The sequence below is a fragment of the Vulpes vulpes genome, chromosome 12 (assembly GCF_048418805.1).
Source record: "Vulpes vulpes isolate BD-2025 chromosome 12, VulVul3, whole genome shotgun sequence".
NCBI classification, from domain to species: domain Eukaryota; kingdom Metazoa; phylum Chordata; class Mammalia; order Carnivora; family Canidae; genus Vulpes; species Vulpes vulpes.
In genome coordinates, this window is record NC_132791.1 from 53,241,049 (window position 1) to 53,255,895 (window position 14,847).

General features: G+C 38.1%; 1 protein-coding gene across 9 annotated transcripts in view; it reads left to right on the forward strand.

Moving 5' to 3' along the window:
• Window positions 1-12,047, forward strand: part of ZCCHC10 (zinc finger CCHC-type containing 10) — a 20,791-nt gene extending 8,744 nt beyond the window's left edge. For 3 of the 9 annotated variants that reach the window (XM_025994913.2, XM_025994914.2, XM_072731765.1), the window contains 3 exons: window positions 6,891-7,055; window positions 9,514-9,555; window positions 10,205-12,047. In XM_025994913.2, coding sequence (XP_025850698.1) covers window positions 6,891-7,055; window positions 9,514-9,555; window positions 10,205-10,472 — 475 coding nt within the window. In that variant the 3' untranslated portion in view covers window positions 10,473-12,047. Of the gene's footprint in view, window positions 1-6,669; window positions 6,772-6,890; window positions 7,056-9,480; window positions 9,556-10,204 lie in introns of those variants that run through there. The other 6 variants (XM_072731768.1, XM_072731769.1, XM_072731764.1 and 3 more) reach the window with 4 other exon arrangements.
• Window positions 12,048-14,847: the final 2,800 nt, after the last annotated feature.

The window sequence follows — 14,847 nt, forward strand, 5'->3', positions numbered from 1 at the left end:
CCTGGGGGGCTCAGCCAGTTGAGCCTCTGACTCTTGTTTTCAGCTGAGGTTATAATCTCATGGGGTTGTGGAATCAAGCTCCACATTGGGCTTTGTGCTCAGTGGGGAGTCTGCTTGAAGATTCTCTCCCTCTACCCCTCTCTTCACTTGCTCCATGCATGCTCTCTTTTTTTCTCTTTCCTCAGATAATAAATAAATCTTTAAAAAAATAATAAAATTGATTTAAAAAATAAGTTTCTTAATACTGGGAAAACAGCCTATGATTGGAGAAGACTTTATTTCCTTGATTCTAAGAGGCTTCCCCACACTACCAATTGTATTTTCTTTGTTAGGAAATATTGTGAAAGGCTTTGAAATGGATTTCAAAACAAAGATTACTAGGTGTCTTGTCTAATCCACTCTTCCTGGCTATGTGACTCTATAAGGGCCTATGCATCATTGTCTTTGAGCAATTTTATAACTCTAAGTTGTAGGAAACTGGTAGAACAGATTTTTACCCATAAAAATGTAGTACAGTTGATTCTTGCAATGTAGCTATTAACTAGTTTTTAACTATCTGTAAATTCGGATATTTCAGCATTCCTGATTGCATATATGTGTGTATTGTTTGAATTCTCTTTTGAACCAGTTGCACCATCTTACTGATTCCTTTATTAATTAATGATTAAATAAAACCTTTAACATGTGTTTGTTTTATATATATTTGAGAGTCATGATTTTACACTTTTTACAAGTTATCTTTGTTTGTGAATTTACTATTTCTGCAGTGCATCTTATTTTTTTTAATGAATTTATTTTTTATTGGTGTTCAATTTGCCAACATACAGAATAACACCCAGTGCTCATCCCGTCAAGTGCCCCCCTCAGTGCCCGTCACCCAGTCACCCCCACCCCCCGCCCACCTCCCCTTCCACCACCCCTAGTTCATTTCCCAGAGTTAGGAGTCTTTCATGTTCTGTCTCCTTTTCTGATATTTCCCACTCATTTTTTCTCCTTTCCCCTTCATTCATTCCCTTTCACTATTTTTTTTTCCCTTTCACTATTTTTATATTCCCCAAATGAATGAGACCATATGTTGTTTGTCCTTCTCCGATTTACTTATTTCACTCAGCATAATACCCTCCAGTTCCATCCACATCGAAGCAAATGGTGGGTATTTCTCGTTTCTAATGGCTGAGTAATATTCCATTGTATACATAAGCCACATCTTCTTTATCCATTCATCTTTCAATGGACACTGAGGTTCCTTCCACAGTTTGGCTATTGTGGACATTTCTGCAGTGCATCTTATAATTCTGTATATGTTAAATGTGTTAGTGGTAGCTTTTTTTTTTTTTTTTTTTTTTTTTTTAGTGGTAGCTTTTGCCTCAAAAGCTAATATTAAGGCCATAGAGTGTTTTATTATTGTTGCTCTTAAAAATTCGCTATGACATTAGATACTCAGATAAGGCCTGAGGGGCACCTGAGTGGTTCCAGAGTCCTGGGGTCAAGCCCCACATCAGGCCCCCTGCTCAATGGAGAGCCTGCTTCTCCCTGTGCCCCTCACCCCACTTGTGCTTTCTCTCACTCTCTTTCCATCTCTCAAATAAATAAAGTCTTAAAAAAAAAAAACAAAGGGGATCCCTGGGTGGCGCAGCGGTTTGGCGCCTGCCTTTGGCCCAGGGCGCAATCCTGGAGACTGGGGATCGAATCCCACGTCGGGCTCCCAGTGCATGAAGCCTGCTTCTCCCTCTGCCTGTGTCTCTGCCTCTCTCTCTCTCTCTCTGTGTGACTATCATAAATAAATAAAAATTTTTTTAGAAAAAGGATTTTAAAAAAAAAAGATCTGAAATTACAGTCATGGGTTTGGCAGTTGCTTGGTAACATTTAAGAACTATTACTAAACAAAAACCTGAGTCTTTATTATCTTCTAATATTACATCTACTGACATAGTCTTTCTTCTTCACTTGTAACCTTATTTCTTCAGATTAGAAATAGTTTAAATTTTGGACACATGCTAAAACTAAATTATTGTCAAGATTACAGAACCTGGCCCACAATGCAGGAATTAATTAATAAGAAATATAATAAGAAATATATGTTCTCTTAAACACTTGACTATTTCAGCAATCATTCATTTTACAAATATCTACTGAACACCAATTATGTGTTCTCCAGGGATAAAAGAGGTGACTGCTATCAGTCAAAATTAAGAACCCAGCATCTGATCATGCAACCATGGTATGAGAAAATTTAAAGTTCCTTGTATTATTATTCCACACAATTGATTAGCCTAATATGTAGATTGACAATAATAACTGCCAATTAATTGTGTATTATGTATGCCAGATGCCTTACTGCTTGCTATATACACATCCCAGTCTGTAAACTCACTGAGTTGTTATGGAGATTGGATGTGATTATGCATAACTGATACTTAGTTAAATTCCTGGCACCCAGTAAGTATAAGCCATGATTATACTTTGATGATTTTGCATGATTCTCACAATAACCTAATAAAGTAGGTATTGCTACATTTCTTTTTTTTTTTTTATTTATTTATTCATGAGAGACATAGAGAAAGACAGAGAGGCATAGACACAGGCAGAGGGAAAAGCAGGCTCCATGCAGGGAGCCTGACGTGGGACTTGATCCCGGGTCTCCAGGATCACGCCCTGGGCTGAAGGCGGCGCTAAACCACTGAGCCACCTGGGCTGCCCTATTACTACTTTCTTAGAATAGAAGGAAACTAATGTTCCAAAATCACTTTGCCAAAGAGCCTACAGCTATGTGGTGAAAGAGCCAAGATTTTTAAAAATCTTTATTGTGAAATATAACACATATACAAAAAAGTTCAAACAACATAATTATGACACTTAACAAATTATTATAAAGGGAACATTCCATGTGACTACCACCCAGATCGAGTAATAAAATTGCCAATATGCCAGAAAGCCTTTAAGGCCTTTGCCAGTCATGACTTCCTACCTCCTTCCCAAAGGTAACCAGTGACCCAACATTTATGGTAGTTTTTCCCTTGCTTTTCTTTGTGCTTTTACCATCTTACTATGCACAGGAGTTTAATTTTTCCTGTCTTTGAACTTTATACAGAATCAGACAATTTGGATTCTTTTGAGTAATCTGGCTTTCTAGATCTAAGATCTATACAAGTTAAACTATAAAATTTGTTCATTTTTAATACTGTATTTCACTGTAGTCTATGCCATAAATTATTCACTCTGCTTCAATGTTACTTCCAATTTTGAGGCTATTACAGATTATGCTGTTACGAATTTTCTTACAGTTCTTCCTCTTCCCTTCTTGAACAAGTTATGCCTAAAGCCATTAAGTAGTGTGGAGCAGGGTAGGCTTTCATGCAGAGGGTTGACTTGGCATTGGAGTACTGGGACTGAAGTGGGGATAAGGAAGGAATCTACAATGTCAGCAGGATTGGAGGGCAAGATCCAAGGTAGGGTATGAGATCCCAAGCGAGGTGAGGAAGGTGTCCACACAGGAGCAATTTAGCATAAATTGTCACCCTAATGGAAAGAACATCTACATAAGGGAGGGGAGGTGTAATTTGGTGTGAAGTGGTCAGCCTAAGTGGAAAGAAAAATGTGACTCTAAATGTTATTAGGGCTCCATCAGTCTGATTTCAGGCTGGTACAGGGAAAGTAGATAAGCCTGAAATATTTTGCTGTACCAGAAAAGAAAAAAGTGCCTCCCAAATGAAGCCGTTTCAAAAGAATACAGAATCAGGGGATCCCTGGGTGGCGCAGCGGTTTGGCGCCTGCCTTTGGCCCAGGGCGCGATCCTGGAGACCCGGGATCGAATCCCACATCAGGCTCCCGGTGCATGGAGCCTGCTTCTCCCTCCGCCTGTGTCTCTGCCTCTCTCTCTCTCCCTGTGACTATCATAAATAAATACAAAATTTAAAAAAAAAATTAAAAAAAAAAAAAAAAAGAATACAGAATCCAACTTAAAAGGATTCCTTTCCACTGACCATATCTAGGACAATCTGAATATCAAAATAAATTGTGGTAATGGATTGTAAGTCATTGAATAAAATTTACTGAATAAAATAGAAAAATATGAGTTCAAACTGATAAATGAATAAATGAACTAAAAATTTAATGGGCAGGATATTTATGTACTTTATACCAACCCACAAAACAGTTATTAGTTGTTATATTAGTTTTCACTTACAGTTGTATGACAAATCCAGAACTTAGTGGCTTCTAACAAAATATATTTTCTCAGTTTCTCTGGGTTAGGAATCCAGGAATGACTTAGCTGAGGGTTCTAACTCATGTTCTCCCTTGTCCTGGTCAGGATGTTGCAAGGGACTGCAGTCATCCAAAGGCTTCACCAGGACTGCAAGACCTTTTTCCAGGATAGCTCATTCATGGAACTATTGGCAGGAGACCTCAGTTTCTCACTGTGTGGGCTGTTCAAGTGTCTGTATGACATGGCAGTTAGATAACTTAATCTTCAAAGTCACACTCCATTACTCTGCTTTATTCTGTTAGAAGCAAGACACTAAGTCTAAGCCCCATTCAAGATAAGGGGAATTAGGGCTCTACCTCTTGAAGTAAGGAGTATCAAAGAATTTGTGAACATAAATTTAAAACCACCACAATTGGGCAGCCCCGGTGGCACAGCGATTTAGAGCCGCCTGCAGCCTGGGGTGTGATCCTGGAGACCCGGGATTGAGTCCCACGTCAAGCTCCCTTCATGGAGCCTGCTTCTCCCTCTGCCTGTGACTCTGCCTTTCTCTCTCTCTCTCTCTCTGAATAAATAAATAAAATTTAAAAAAAAGAAATGTAGTAATACCTCTCCTTAGTCAGGAGATCAAAGTGCAATAATAAGACAAATTGTAGTCTTTTGTCACCTGGTAGGAATACAGTGAGGACAGCACACTTCTGTTATATTTCTGTCAAAGATGCATGGCCAGAATCTAATCATGTAGAGATATCAGATATGGTAGTTGACCTTCAAAATGACCCCCAATTATCCCTGCCTTCTGGTATTCACACTCTTGTGTAGTTTCCTCCCACATTATACTAGGGTTGGTCTGTGTGACCATTAGAATACTGCAAAAGTGATGGTATGTCATTTCTAAACTTAGGTTATAAAAGACTGACTTCATTCTTAAGTTGTCTTGGTCACTCCCTCTGGAGAAAGCCATGTTATGAACAGCCCTATGAAGAGGACAACAGGCAGGGAACTGAAGCTTCCTACTGAGAGCTCTATAAGTGAGCTTAAAAGCAACTTGAAGCATGTTCTACAAATAAGCTGGCCAAGGGACGACTGGGTGGCTCAGGGTGTGATCTCGGAGTCTTGAGATCAAGTCCCACATCGGGCTCCCTGCGAGGAGCCTGCTTCTCCCTCTGCCTGTGTCTCTGTCTCTCTCTGTGTGTCTCTCATGAATGAATAAATAAAATCTTAAAAAAAAAAAAAAAGAATTATGAGTTGATAAGTCATCAGGTTGGCAACTTACAAATGGTTCAGGAAAAATAGTTCTTTGAATGATACTTACAAATTTTCTGTAAGGTTATGATTCTTTCAAAAATTTTAAGAGCTACATAAAGGAAACCAATATTCTTACACATGTTATCTGGTATAGCTGTGCATTGATTCCGTGCTTTTGTTTTTGTTTTGAGAGTGCTTACACGATGGGGGCGGGGGGGTGGCTGAGAAGGGGCAGAGGAAGAGGGAGAGAGAGAATCTTAAGCAGGCTCCACACCCAGTATGGAGCTTGCCCCAAGGGTCCATCTCACAACCCTGAGATCCTGACCTAAGCCACCCAAGTGGTACTGCAGTGATTTCTATTATTATATAAATAAATACTTATAAGTAGAATTGCTGAATCATGGAGTGTGCATCTCTTCAACTATAGTAAATTTTTTTCATTTTTTAAAAATTTTATTTACTTATGATAGTCATACAGAGAGAGAGAGAGGCAGAGACATAGGCAGAGGGAGAAGCAGGCTCCGTGCACCGGGAGCCCAATGTGGGATTTGATCCCTGGTCTTGAGGATCGCGCCCTGGGCCAAAGGCAGGCGCCAATCCGCTGCGCCACCCAGGGATTCCAGTAAATTTTTTTTCAAAATGGTTGTACTAGTTTGCATTCATCCTCACAATGTGTGGGTGTATGTCCCTCTTGCTATGTATTCTTGCTAACATTTGCTATCATCAGTTTTTAATTTTAGTCTTTCTGGTACCTGTTGGGTAGTTTCTTCAGGGTGTTTTGTTTTTTAGGTATTTATTTATTTGAGAGAGAAAGCTCACATGCAAAAGTGGGACAGGCAGAGGGAGAGGGGAAAGAGTATCAAGCAGACTCCACACTGAGCTTGGAGCCTGACTTAGGGCTCAATCTCACAACCCTGAGATCACGATCTGAATGGAAACCAAGAGCTGGACTGTATTCCATATACAATTGGTTTATTCTTAGGATATAACTCTTCAGAGACCTAATTCTGGATAGTTTGTCTTCCTAGCTTTTTGTAAGTGAGGTTTACCCTGTTGAGTTGGGCAAACATTCCCAGCACAAAAATTCACTTAAATACAGAGGTGGCTACTTGTTCTTCACCCCATTGTTAGTTCTTTGATGCCTCAAGCAGATTATTAAAAATGTTTTGACATTCTTTTCTATTTCTGAGCTATCTAGTCTGCCATTACTAGGTTGGAATTAAGGAATGAAGATTTGAACTCAGTTCTGTCTAACTTTGAAGGTCCATGTACTTATTATACTGCCTTGTGACTAAATCTAACACAATAAACAATTTAAAGTATAAAAATATTTTTATTTTTGACCTAAAAATGTTCATATTTTTATACTTTTCAAGGTAGAAAATGTCAAGTCGAAATTTTAAGGCCTGTGTTCTTTTTTTTTTTTCTCTCTCTGTAGTGAAGCAAATAAACAACATGTAAGATGTCAGAAATGCTTGGAATTTGGACATTGGACTTATGAATGCACCGGAAAAAGAAAATACCTGCATAGGCCTTCAAGAACAGCAGAACTAAAGAAAGCTTTAAAAGAAAAAGAAAACAGATTATTATTATTGCAACAAAGGTAAGTTAGCCTGTGGTTTCCAAAGGAGTATTATTTATTGATAGAGTTTATTCATCAACTAAATGGCTCATGGTGGTTATCCAGATTTAGATTATACTGTTAGCTAATGTCTAATGAGTGCTTACTAATGTGCCAGGCTGTGTATTAAGCTCTTATAAGTGTTAACTTGTTTAAGCATCACCTCTGTACCATTAAAGTATGTGCCATTCTCCCCATTTTACATGTGGAGAACCTGGGGCCTAGAGAAGTTGAGTTACTTGTCAGTGTCACACAGCCAGTAAGTGGGAAAATTAAGTGTTGAACCAGCCAGTCCATGCTCTTTATCACTTTGCTTTGTTGACTCAGCTGCCAGTGAAATGGCAGCAAGAATACTTACAAGGTAGATGATATGAGGTGTTAGCCGTAAAGATAAAATGGCCAGTTATTTTACCAGCAAAATGGTTTATTTGGGAATAGCAGAGGAATTGCAATCCAAGACAAGCAAACTGTGGCAAGCTATAGGCAAGTCCAGAGAAAAGACAGGGGCTTGGTTTTGTTGAGGAAAAGAGGAAATTGGGAAAGGTGAGTGAGAATTCAAGCTTTCGTTGGATGACTGTGACAGTTTCTCATGGGCTGTTTTTATTTGCGAGGCAAGAAGAAAATTTTCCTTCCTCCTGCTGGAATAGTAAATTAAGCTTCTTCCTCCTGAGGAGCAAGGTACTGGTCTCTGTGTGGGGGTCTGCACTTGTGGATGGAAGGTAGTGTGTGAGTGCTCCCCCTTCAGGGCGTCCCAAGTCCATTTTAGATACCATTCCCTTTATCTTCACAGAGCTGATCTGGAAAGATATCCAAGATAAGTATCCAAGATACTTAAGGCTATAAACAAAGGTAGAGAACAATATATATATATATATTTGTAATATTTCTATTATGTTAAAAAAGAAAAAAAGGAATAATAGAATTTTTTTGGAAACAGAAATGATGTGTAATAGTGGCTCCTTTCTAGGAGAACTGGGTAGGAGGGAAACTGGAAATGTGTTATTTACTCTTTTGTGTCCTTTGAATAAAGCTCTTAAAATTGCTATGAATTAAGTAAGTAAACATGTTTTAGAAACTGAAATAGGAAGGTGTCAGGTGTACTTAGTGCTGTAGATTACAAGCAGCATCTTCATGAGTACTGTAGCTATAAATAGTGTCTGAAACAGGTAGACTTGTCAGGCAGTGATCTCCCAGTTAGTGGACATGATGGCTCTTCAGAGCTTGTGCAGAAATAGACAGGTAATCAATTTTTTGGGTCATCAACATTCATATATAATTTTTCCAAAAATAAATTTATGTTAGTACTTTCCTGCTCATCCTCCTTTTCTACTTCCCTTTTCTTCATGTATAATAATTTAGACATTTTTGAAATACTGGTGTTTGTACTAAGAAAGTAGATAGCTCTAATTATTGGGAATAAATTCTTTTGTAATTTTTTTCCCAGCAAAATTGAAGAAGGACTTAATTGAGCTACCATTTTAAAAGTATTTTTTTAGGGGTGACTGGGTGGCTCAGTCAATTAAGCATCCAGCTCTTGATTTTGGCTCGGGTCATGATCTCAAGATCATGAGATCAAGCCCTGCATTAGACTCTATAAGAAGTATAGGGCCTGCTTAAGATTCTCTCTCTCCCTTTCCCTCTCGCCCTCCCCCCCAATAATAAATAATAAATAAAAGTATTTTTTTAAGATATTATTTATTTACTTATTCATGAGAGACACAGAGAGAAAAGCAGAGACATAGGCAGATGGAGAAGCAGGCTCCATGCAGGGAGCCTGATGTGGGAGTCGATCCCGGGACTCCAGCATCATGCCCTGGTCCCGAAGGTAGGCGCTAAACCTCTGAGCCACCCAGGGATCCCCAATAAAAGTATTTTTTAATGATTCATCTTTGTGACTTGTGGACCACATCATCGGAGATATTCAAACAGTGACATCACTACAACAAAACTCTATTTCCATCTATCTGTTTAGGGTAAGAAGGTTTCTTAGGGTTAAATCTATAAATGTTAAATACAGGAATTGAATTAATGCTGAACATTGTCACAATATAGCAGTAAGATCCAGAGATACATGAGCTAGAAAAACAACCAATGCATTTCAAATAAATTTACTTTGATGTGTGATGTATTGTGTACATCACAATACGTGTGTATTGTGTAATGTGTAATGTATCCCTATATTATTTTAATCAATTATATAGTAATATTAGTAATGGCAACTCAATTCAGAATTTTATTTTTTAGAAAGGGAGTAAGAGAGGGGCAGAGGGAGAGAGAGAGGCAGGTTATAACAAGAATTACTGGGCTCCGTACATGCCACAAAAGACAGAGTGTTTCTCCAGTGAAAGACAGTTTGGGGGATAGCTGAAGGGTTTATCTGAGCTGTGTATAATCACTTTATTAACAGGAGCTTCCCCCTCTCCCCCTTCATGTTTATCAGCATCGGAGAAACTAATGTAGAAAGGAAGACCAAGAAAAAAAGGTATGTGTGGCTTTAGGAGTATTATATGGATAATAAATAATACTAGTGAGAGGAATGGGAAGAATGCTTTAAAAATAATTGTGATAAAGTTTGGATCTGAAGTCTCTTGTTTGTCATTCCTGATTAAGTATCATCCTTATTTCATGATCTGTTCCTCTCTTTACCCAACTGGACTTTTCTGCCTTCACTTTTTTTTCTCCAGCTTTCCAGAGGCTTTCTCCCTGGAAATAGTAAATAATTTCTCTTAAAAATCTCTTATATTAGAATAGGAAATATTATTAGACTGGTAAGAAATTGTTGACCAGCTATATCTGATTCAAAGTAAAGATGTTGAAACACTTACCATGCTACCTGAGGTTTAAGAAAGCCCAGTTGTTACACTGCAACTTTATTCTAACATTATTCTTCCTGGATCATAGTACAGTAGGAGTACTTATCTTGAATTCTGTCCAAGAGAGTTAAAGTGCCAAAGTAAAGGACATTGTGGTTGCCACGGGATTTCTACAGTTATGCAATCCCCAGAGCTTCAGGTCTAGTGATTCCATGCTAGCAGAGCTTCAGTGTATGCAATCACTTCCCCGTGAAATTGCTCTCCAACAATCTGTTAGGTGTCAGCTTCCCGTGCATGTAACTCCTCACTGTCTACTAGGTCTAAGAGTGTAACCAGTTCCAGCAGCAGTAGCAGCGACAGTTCAGCCAGTGATTCTTCATCGGAGAGTGAAGAAACGTCTACCTCATCCTCCTCAGAGGACAGCGACACCGATGAAAGCTCCTCCAGTTCCTCATCTTCATCCTCCTCCACAAGCTCTTCCTCGTCCTCTGATTCAGACTCAGATTCCAGCTCTTCCAGTAGCAGCAGCACCAGCACAGAGAGCAGCTCTGAGGATGAACCACCAAAGAAGAAGAAAAAGAAATAGAACGCCATCTCTCTTGTACTGCTGGACTCAAAAAATTAATGTGACTCTCGAAAGGGGTATTTAGACTACATTAAGGCCATATAGGGTAACCAGTCAAAATTACTGGAGTTCAAAAGTTTCTAAATGTTTTACATCAGAAGAGCATAAAGAGTATTAATAATGGATTATATATAAGACTTTTTTTATTTTAAGAGTAAATCTTGTTTTTCTTTTTTATCTTTAATATATATCTCTAAAACTTAATCAAAGCTGAATCCAGTAAATCTGTTTTGGAGATGAGACTTATCTTTTCTCCCTGTGAGATAATTGCCATCCTTTGTTATATGTTAGTGCTATGTACCAGACATATTTTCAGGATAATGCATCAGAATATCTGGCAGTGAATTTCTAATGCTTTTGGCTGTGTGTTATTATATAAGATTTAATACATTGTTACTATAAAATTAGGAGTGTTCCTCTTAATAACTGTGCCCTATTTTTATGTTTATGTTCAGAAAGTTATTCTGACTTCTTGTCCTAAATGAAAAGCTCAAGGAACCTGTTATTATATTTATACCTTTTGGATGGTACAAATGTCAAGTTATTGTGTTATATCATCCATTTTCTTCTGGCTCTTAGAGTTACTCTTTTTTTTTTTTTTTTTTTTTTTAAGTTCGTGCTGGGCTCAAACTCACAACCCTGTGATCAAGACTTGAGCTGAGATCAAGAGTCAAATGCTTAACTGAATGAGCCACCCAGGTATCCTGTAAAGTTACTCTTTTTCTGAGGAAAATCAATCAGAAGAACCTAAAAAGGAACCAAAATTCTGAAACTACTTAGGAGTCTAATCTTGGTGCCTTTTGATAAATTCTGTGTATTAGAAAAGAGTCATTTAAAAGCCTAACTTAAGGAAAAGTGATATAAGTATCTTTGTGTTGTTATGCTATAAAAGGTAGGAGAGGAAAAAATAGGTACAAAGGTAATTTTAACAGAGAATTAGGGCAATGTTGGTTGCCTTTTATTAAGTTTTTCTAAGCTTTCATAAGGATTGCCTTTTACCATTTTTGCAATTGTGGTATAAGCTTATATGGCAGCTGGTCATATATGACATTCTACTGCATAAATATGAATGACTTGGACTAATCTGGTGTGTTTACATAGCATATACACAGTTGAAGTGTAGCATGAAAGATTAAAAAGAAATATTGCACAATGTTTCTTAAAATACTCTGCTGTGGTGAAATTATTTTGTTTCGCATGACATCATTCTGTGATGTCTTTTAAGCTCTTTGGAAAGAGGTATCATTTGTAGAAAAATCTTGATTCGGGCTAAATATGGGTTTTTAAAACTATGAATGTTGTCTTTTTTATATTTTTATGAGAAAGTAGTAGAAAATTGCTTTTGAAAAAATGGGCTTCTATTTAAATGTTAAAATATGTGTAACAAATGTTGTAAGTTTAAGGAGCCTGTAATTTCTTGTATGTTTTATAGAACCCTCTGCTTTCAGTGATTGTAAATAAACTCTCAAAACATCATTTCAAAGTCTCCATACAGAAGACATCAACTGACATAGATTTAATAAATAATTAAACATATTTTACAATGTTGGTCATCTCTCTGTAAGGGCATTTTTAGCAGTTAAAGAACATAGAAAAGTGTACAGAGGTTGCAACACTTGCAATTGAATAAAACTCATCATTAGTGCTTATAAGCTTAAGCATCTATTATCTCTTTGCTGTTTTAATACGAGCTCTTATTCATTTTGAGGGTAAGGACATATAAGTAAATTCTAATTATTTTTACTATTTAACTATTACAACTTGTCTCTGGAGAAGGACAGGGGGTAGGAATTCTCTTCTTTTCTAGTCACACAGTTCAGTCATAACAGAATCAGTGGCAAAGTAGAGCTAATTCCAAAGAGTTTCCCCTTATCCTGCCAAAAAGTAAAGATGCAGAACTTGAGTGCCTGGAAAATGTATTAAATATATTATTTCTCAACCACAACCATATCAAGAAAAGTCATTAGATCATAGGTTTTCATTCCAAAACATGTCAGGAGTACTTTATCCTGGAATTAAACTACGGTTGTAAGGAGACACCTGGGTGGCTCAGTGGCTGAGCGTCTGCCCTCAGCTCAGGGTGTGATCCCAGGGTCCTAGGATCGAGTCCTGCATCAGACTCCCTGCAGGGTTCTCCCCCTGCCTATGTCTCTGCCTCTGTTAGTGTCTCTCATGAATAAATAAACAAAATATTTTAAAAAATAAAATAAAATATGGTTGTAGGCCACATGTTAGCCCTTATAATAGGGAAAAAGTGCAAACAAGGTATACTTCATAGTTTTACTTATTCTTTTAAATTTATTTCAAACTGATTGTAGATTTGCAGAAAAATTGCAAAAATGTTGCTGTTTCCATATATCCCTCACCCTGCTTCCCCTTATGTTAGCCTCATCCATAAGCATAGTTCCCATTAATATCCTTCTTCTGTTCCAGAATATCACCCAGAATATAACGGTTGCTTGTAACTCTGCTACTGTCTGTAACAGTTCCTTAGTCTTTCCTTGTCTTTCATGCTCTTATCACTTTGAAAGAGTATCAATCAGTTTTTTTTGTCTGATGTCCCTCAATTTGGGTTTATTTGATGTTTTCTTGTGATTGAACTGAGGTCATACTTTTTGGAAGAGTATGACCTCAATGAAGCTATGTTCCCATCCATCCTATCACCGGATGCCTAGTGTCTATGTCTTATATATTATTGGTGATGTTGACCTTGATTACTTGCTTAAGGTGGTTTGTCAGATTTCTCCATTGTAAAGTTCCCTTTTTACTGAATAGATACTTTGAGACTATGTGAATTGTTGCTTCAGACTCATCCACTAGTTTTAGTGGGTCTTGTCTATAATTATTACTGTGATGTTTTGCAAGTGGTGATTTTCTATTTCCCTACTAATTGGAATTCTATAAGGTAGAGCTATCTCTTTCCCCCCATTTTAAATTTATTTTATTTTCTAAGATGTTATTTGTTTATTTGAGAGAGAGATAGCACAGGTGCAAGAGAGAGTAAGGGGGAGGGTGCAGAGGAAGAGGGAGAAACAGACTCCCTCCTGAGCAGGGAGCCTGATAGGACCTCCATCCTAGGACCCTGGGATCAAGACCTGAGCCAAAGGCAGACACTTAACCAACTGAGACACCCAGGTGCCCTTCTTCTCCCCCATTTTTTAATCTTAATTTTTTGGAGATGGAATTAGCTTTATTTTTTTTAAAAGATTTACTTATTTGAGAAGAGACAGGCTGAGGGAGAGCGAGAATCTCCAGCAGACTCCAGGGGCAGAGCACAGAGCCCTAGAAGGGGCTCAGTCCCATCACCTGAGATCATGACTTGAGCTGAAATCAGGAGTTGGCATTTAACTGACTGAGCCACCCAGGTGCCCCTGCAATTGGCTTTATTAAGCAATTTGTGAATTGGTTAGCATCCCATCAAGCAAGTAGAGAGATGCTCTTCCCCTGTTTATCTAACTGATTATTTATACTATGGATTCAGAAGTTTATTTTGTCCTCTGAGTTAAAGTCCAATAATATCACTGTTTCTTTTGTTGCTCAAATTGTTCCACCTCTGGCTATGAGGAGAGCTCCTTCAGGATAACTTCTTTCTTCTTTCAACAAATCTTCATCGGGCATTTTGTTTGTTCTTAGCATGTCCTTACTTTCTGGAACCACAATATGTTCCAGGTTCCATGTTCCACATCTCCCTGGTGCATCTTTGGAACCAACCACATCTCCAAGGGGCCTGCCCTGGTTTTTAACTGGTGTTTACAATCCATGATGTGGGTGTTGTCTTACTATATTTTATGCATTTTAAGTACTAGTGTTCTAACATAGTGAGACAAGGCATGGAACCTTTCCATTAGCTGGAAGAAAGAAGGAGTTATCACCTTCAACCTTCTTATCTACCTACCTTTACTTTTATACGACTTCCTCAGAAGCAGTGCTTTCTCTAACAAACAGATGGGCGAGGCAATTTAATTAAAAATTGTTCGTGGGGTGCCTGGGTGGCTCAGTTGGTTAGGCGACCAGCTCTTGATTTCAGCTCAGGTTATGATCTCAGGGTCATGGGAATGAGCCGTCAGGCTACACATTCAGCATGGAGTCTTCTTGAGATCTCCTCTGCCCTTCCCCCATGCCATGCTCTAAATAAGAAAGTAAATAAGTAAATATGTTTTAAAATTTAAGAGGGAGAATGTGCAAGGTGGGGGATCACAGAGGGAGAGGGAAAGAGAATCTCAAGCAAACTTCCCACTGAGCATAGAGCCAGGTGCAAGGCTTGATCTGAAGACCCTGAGATGACAACCTGAGCTTAAATCAAAATATTTTTTTAAAAAACTTATTATGACCTCCT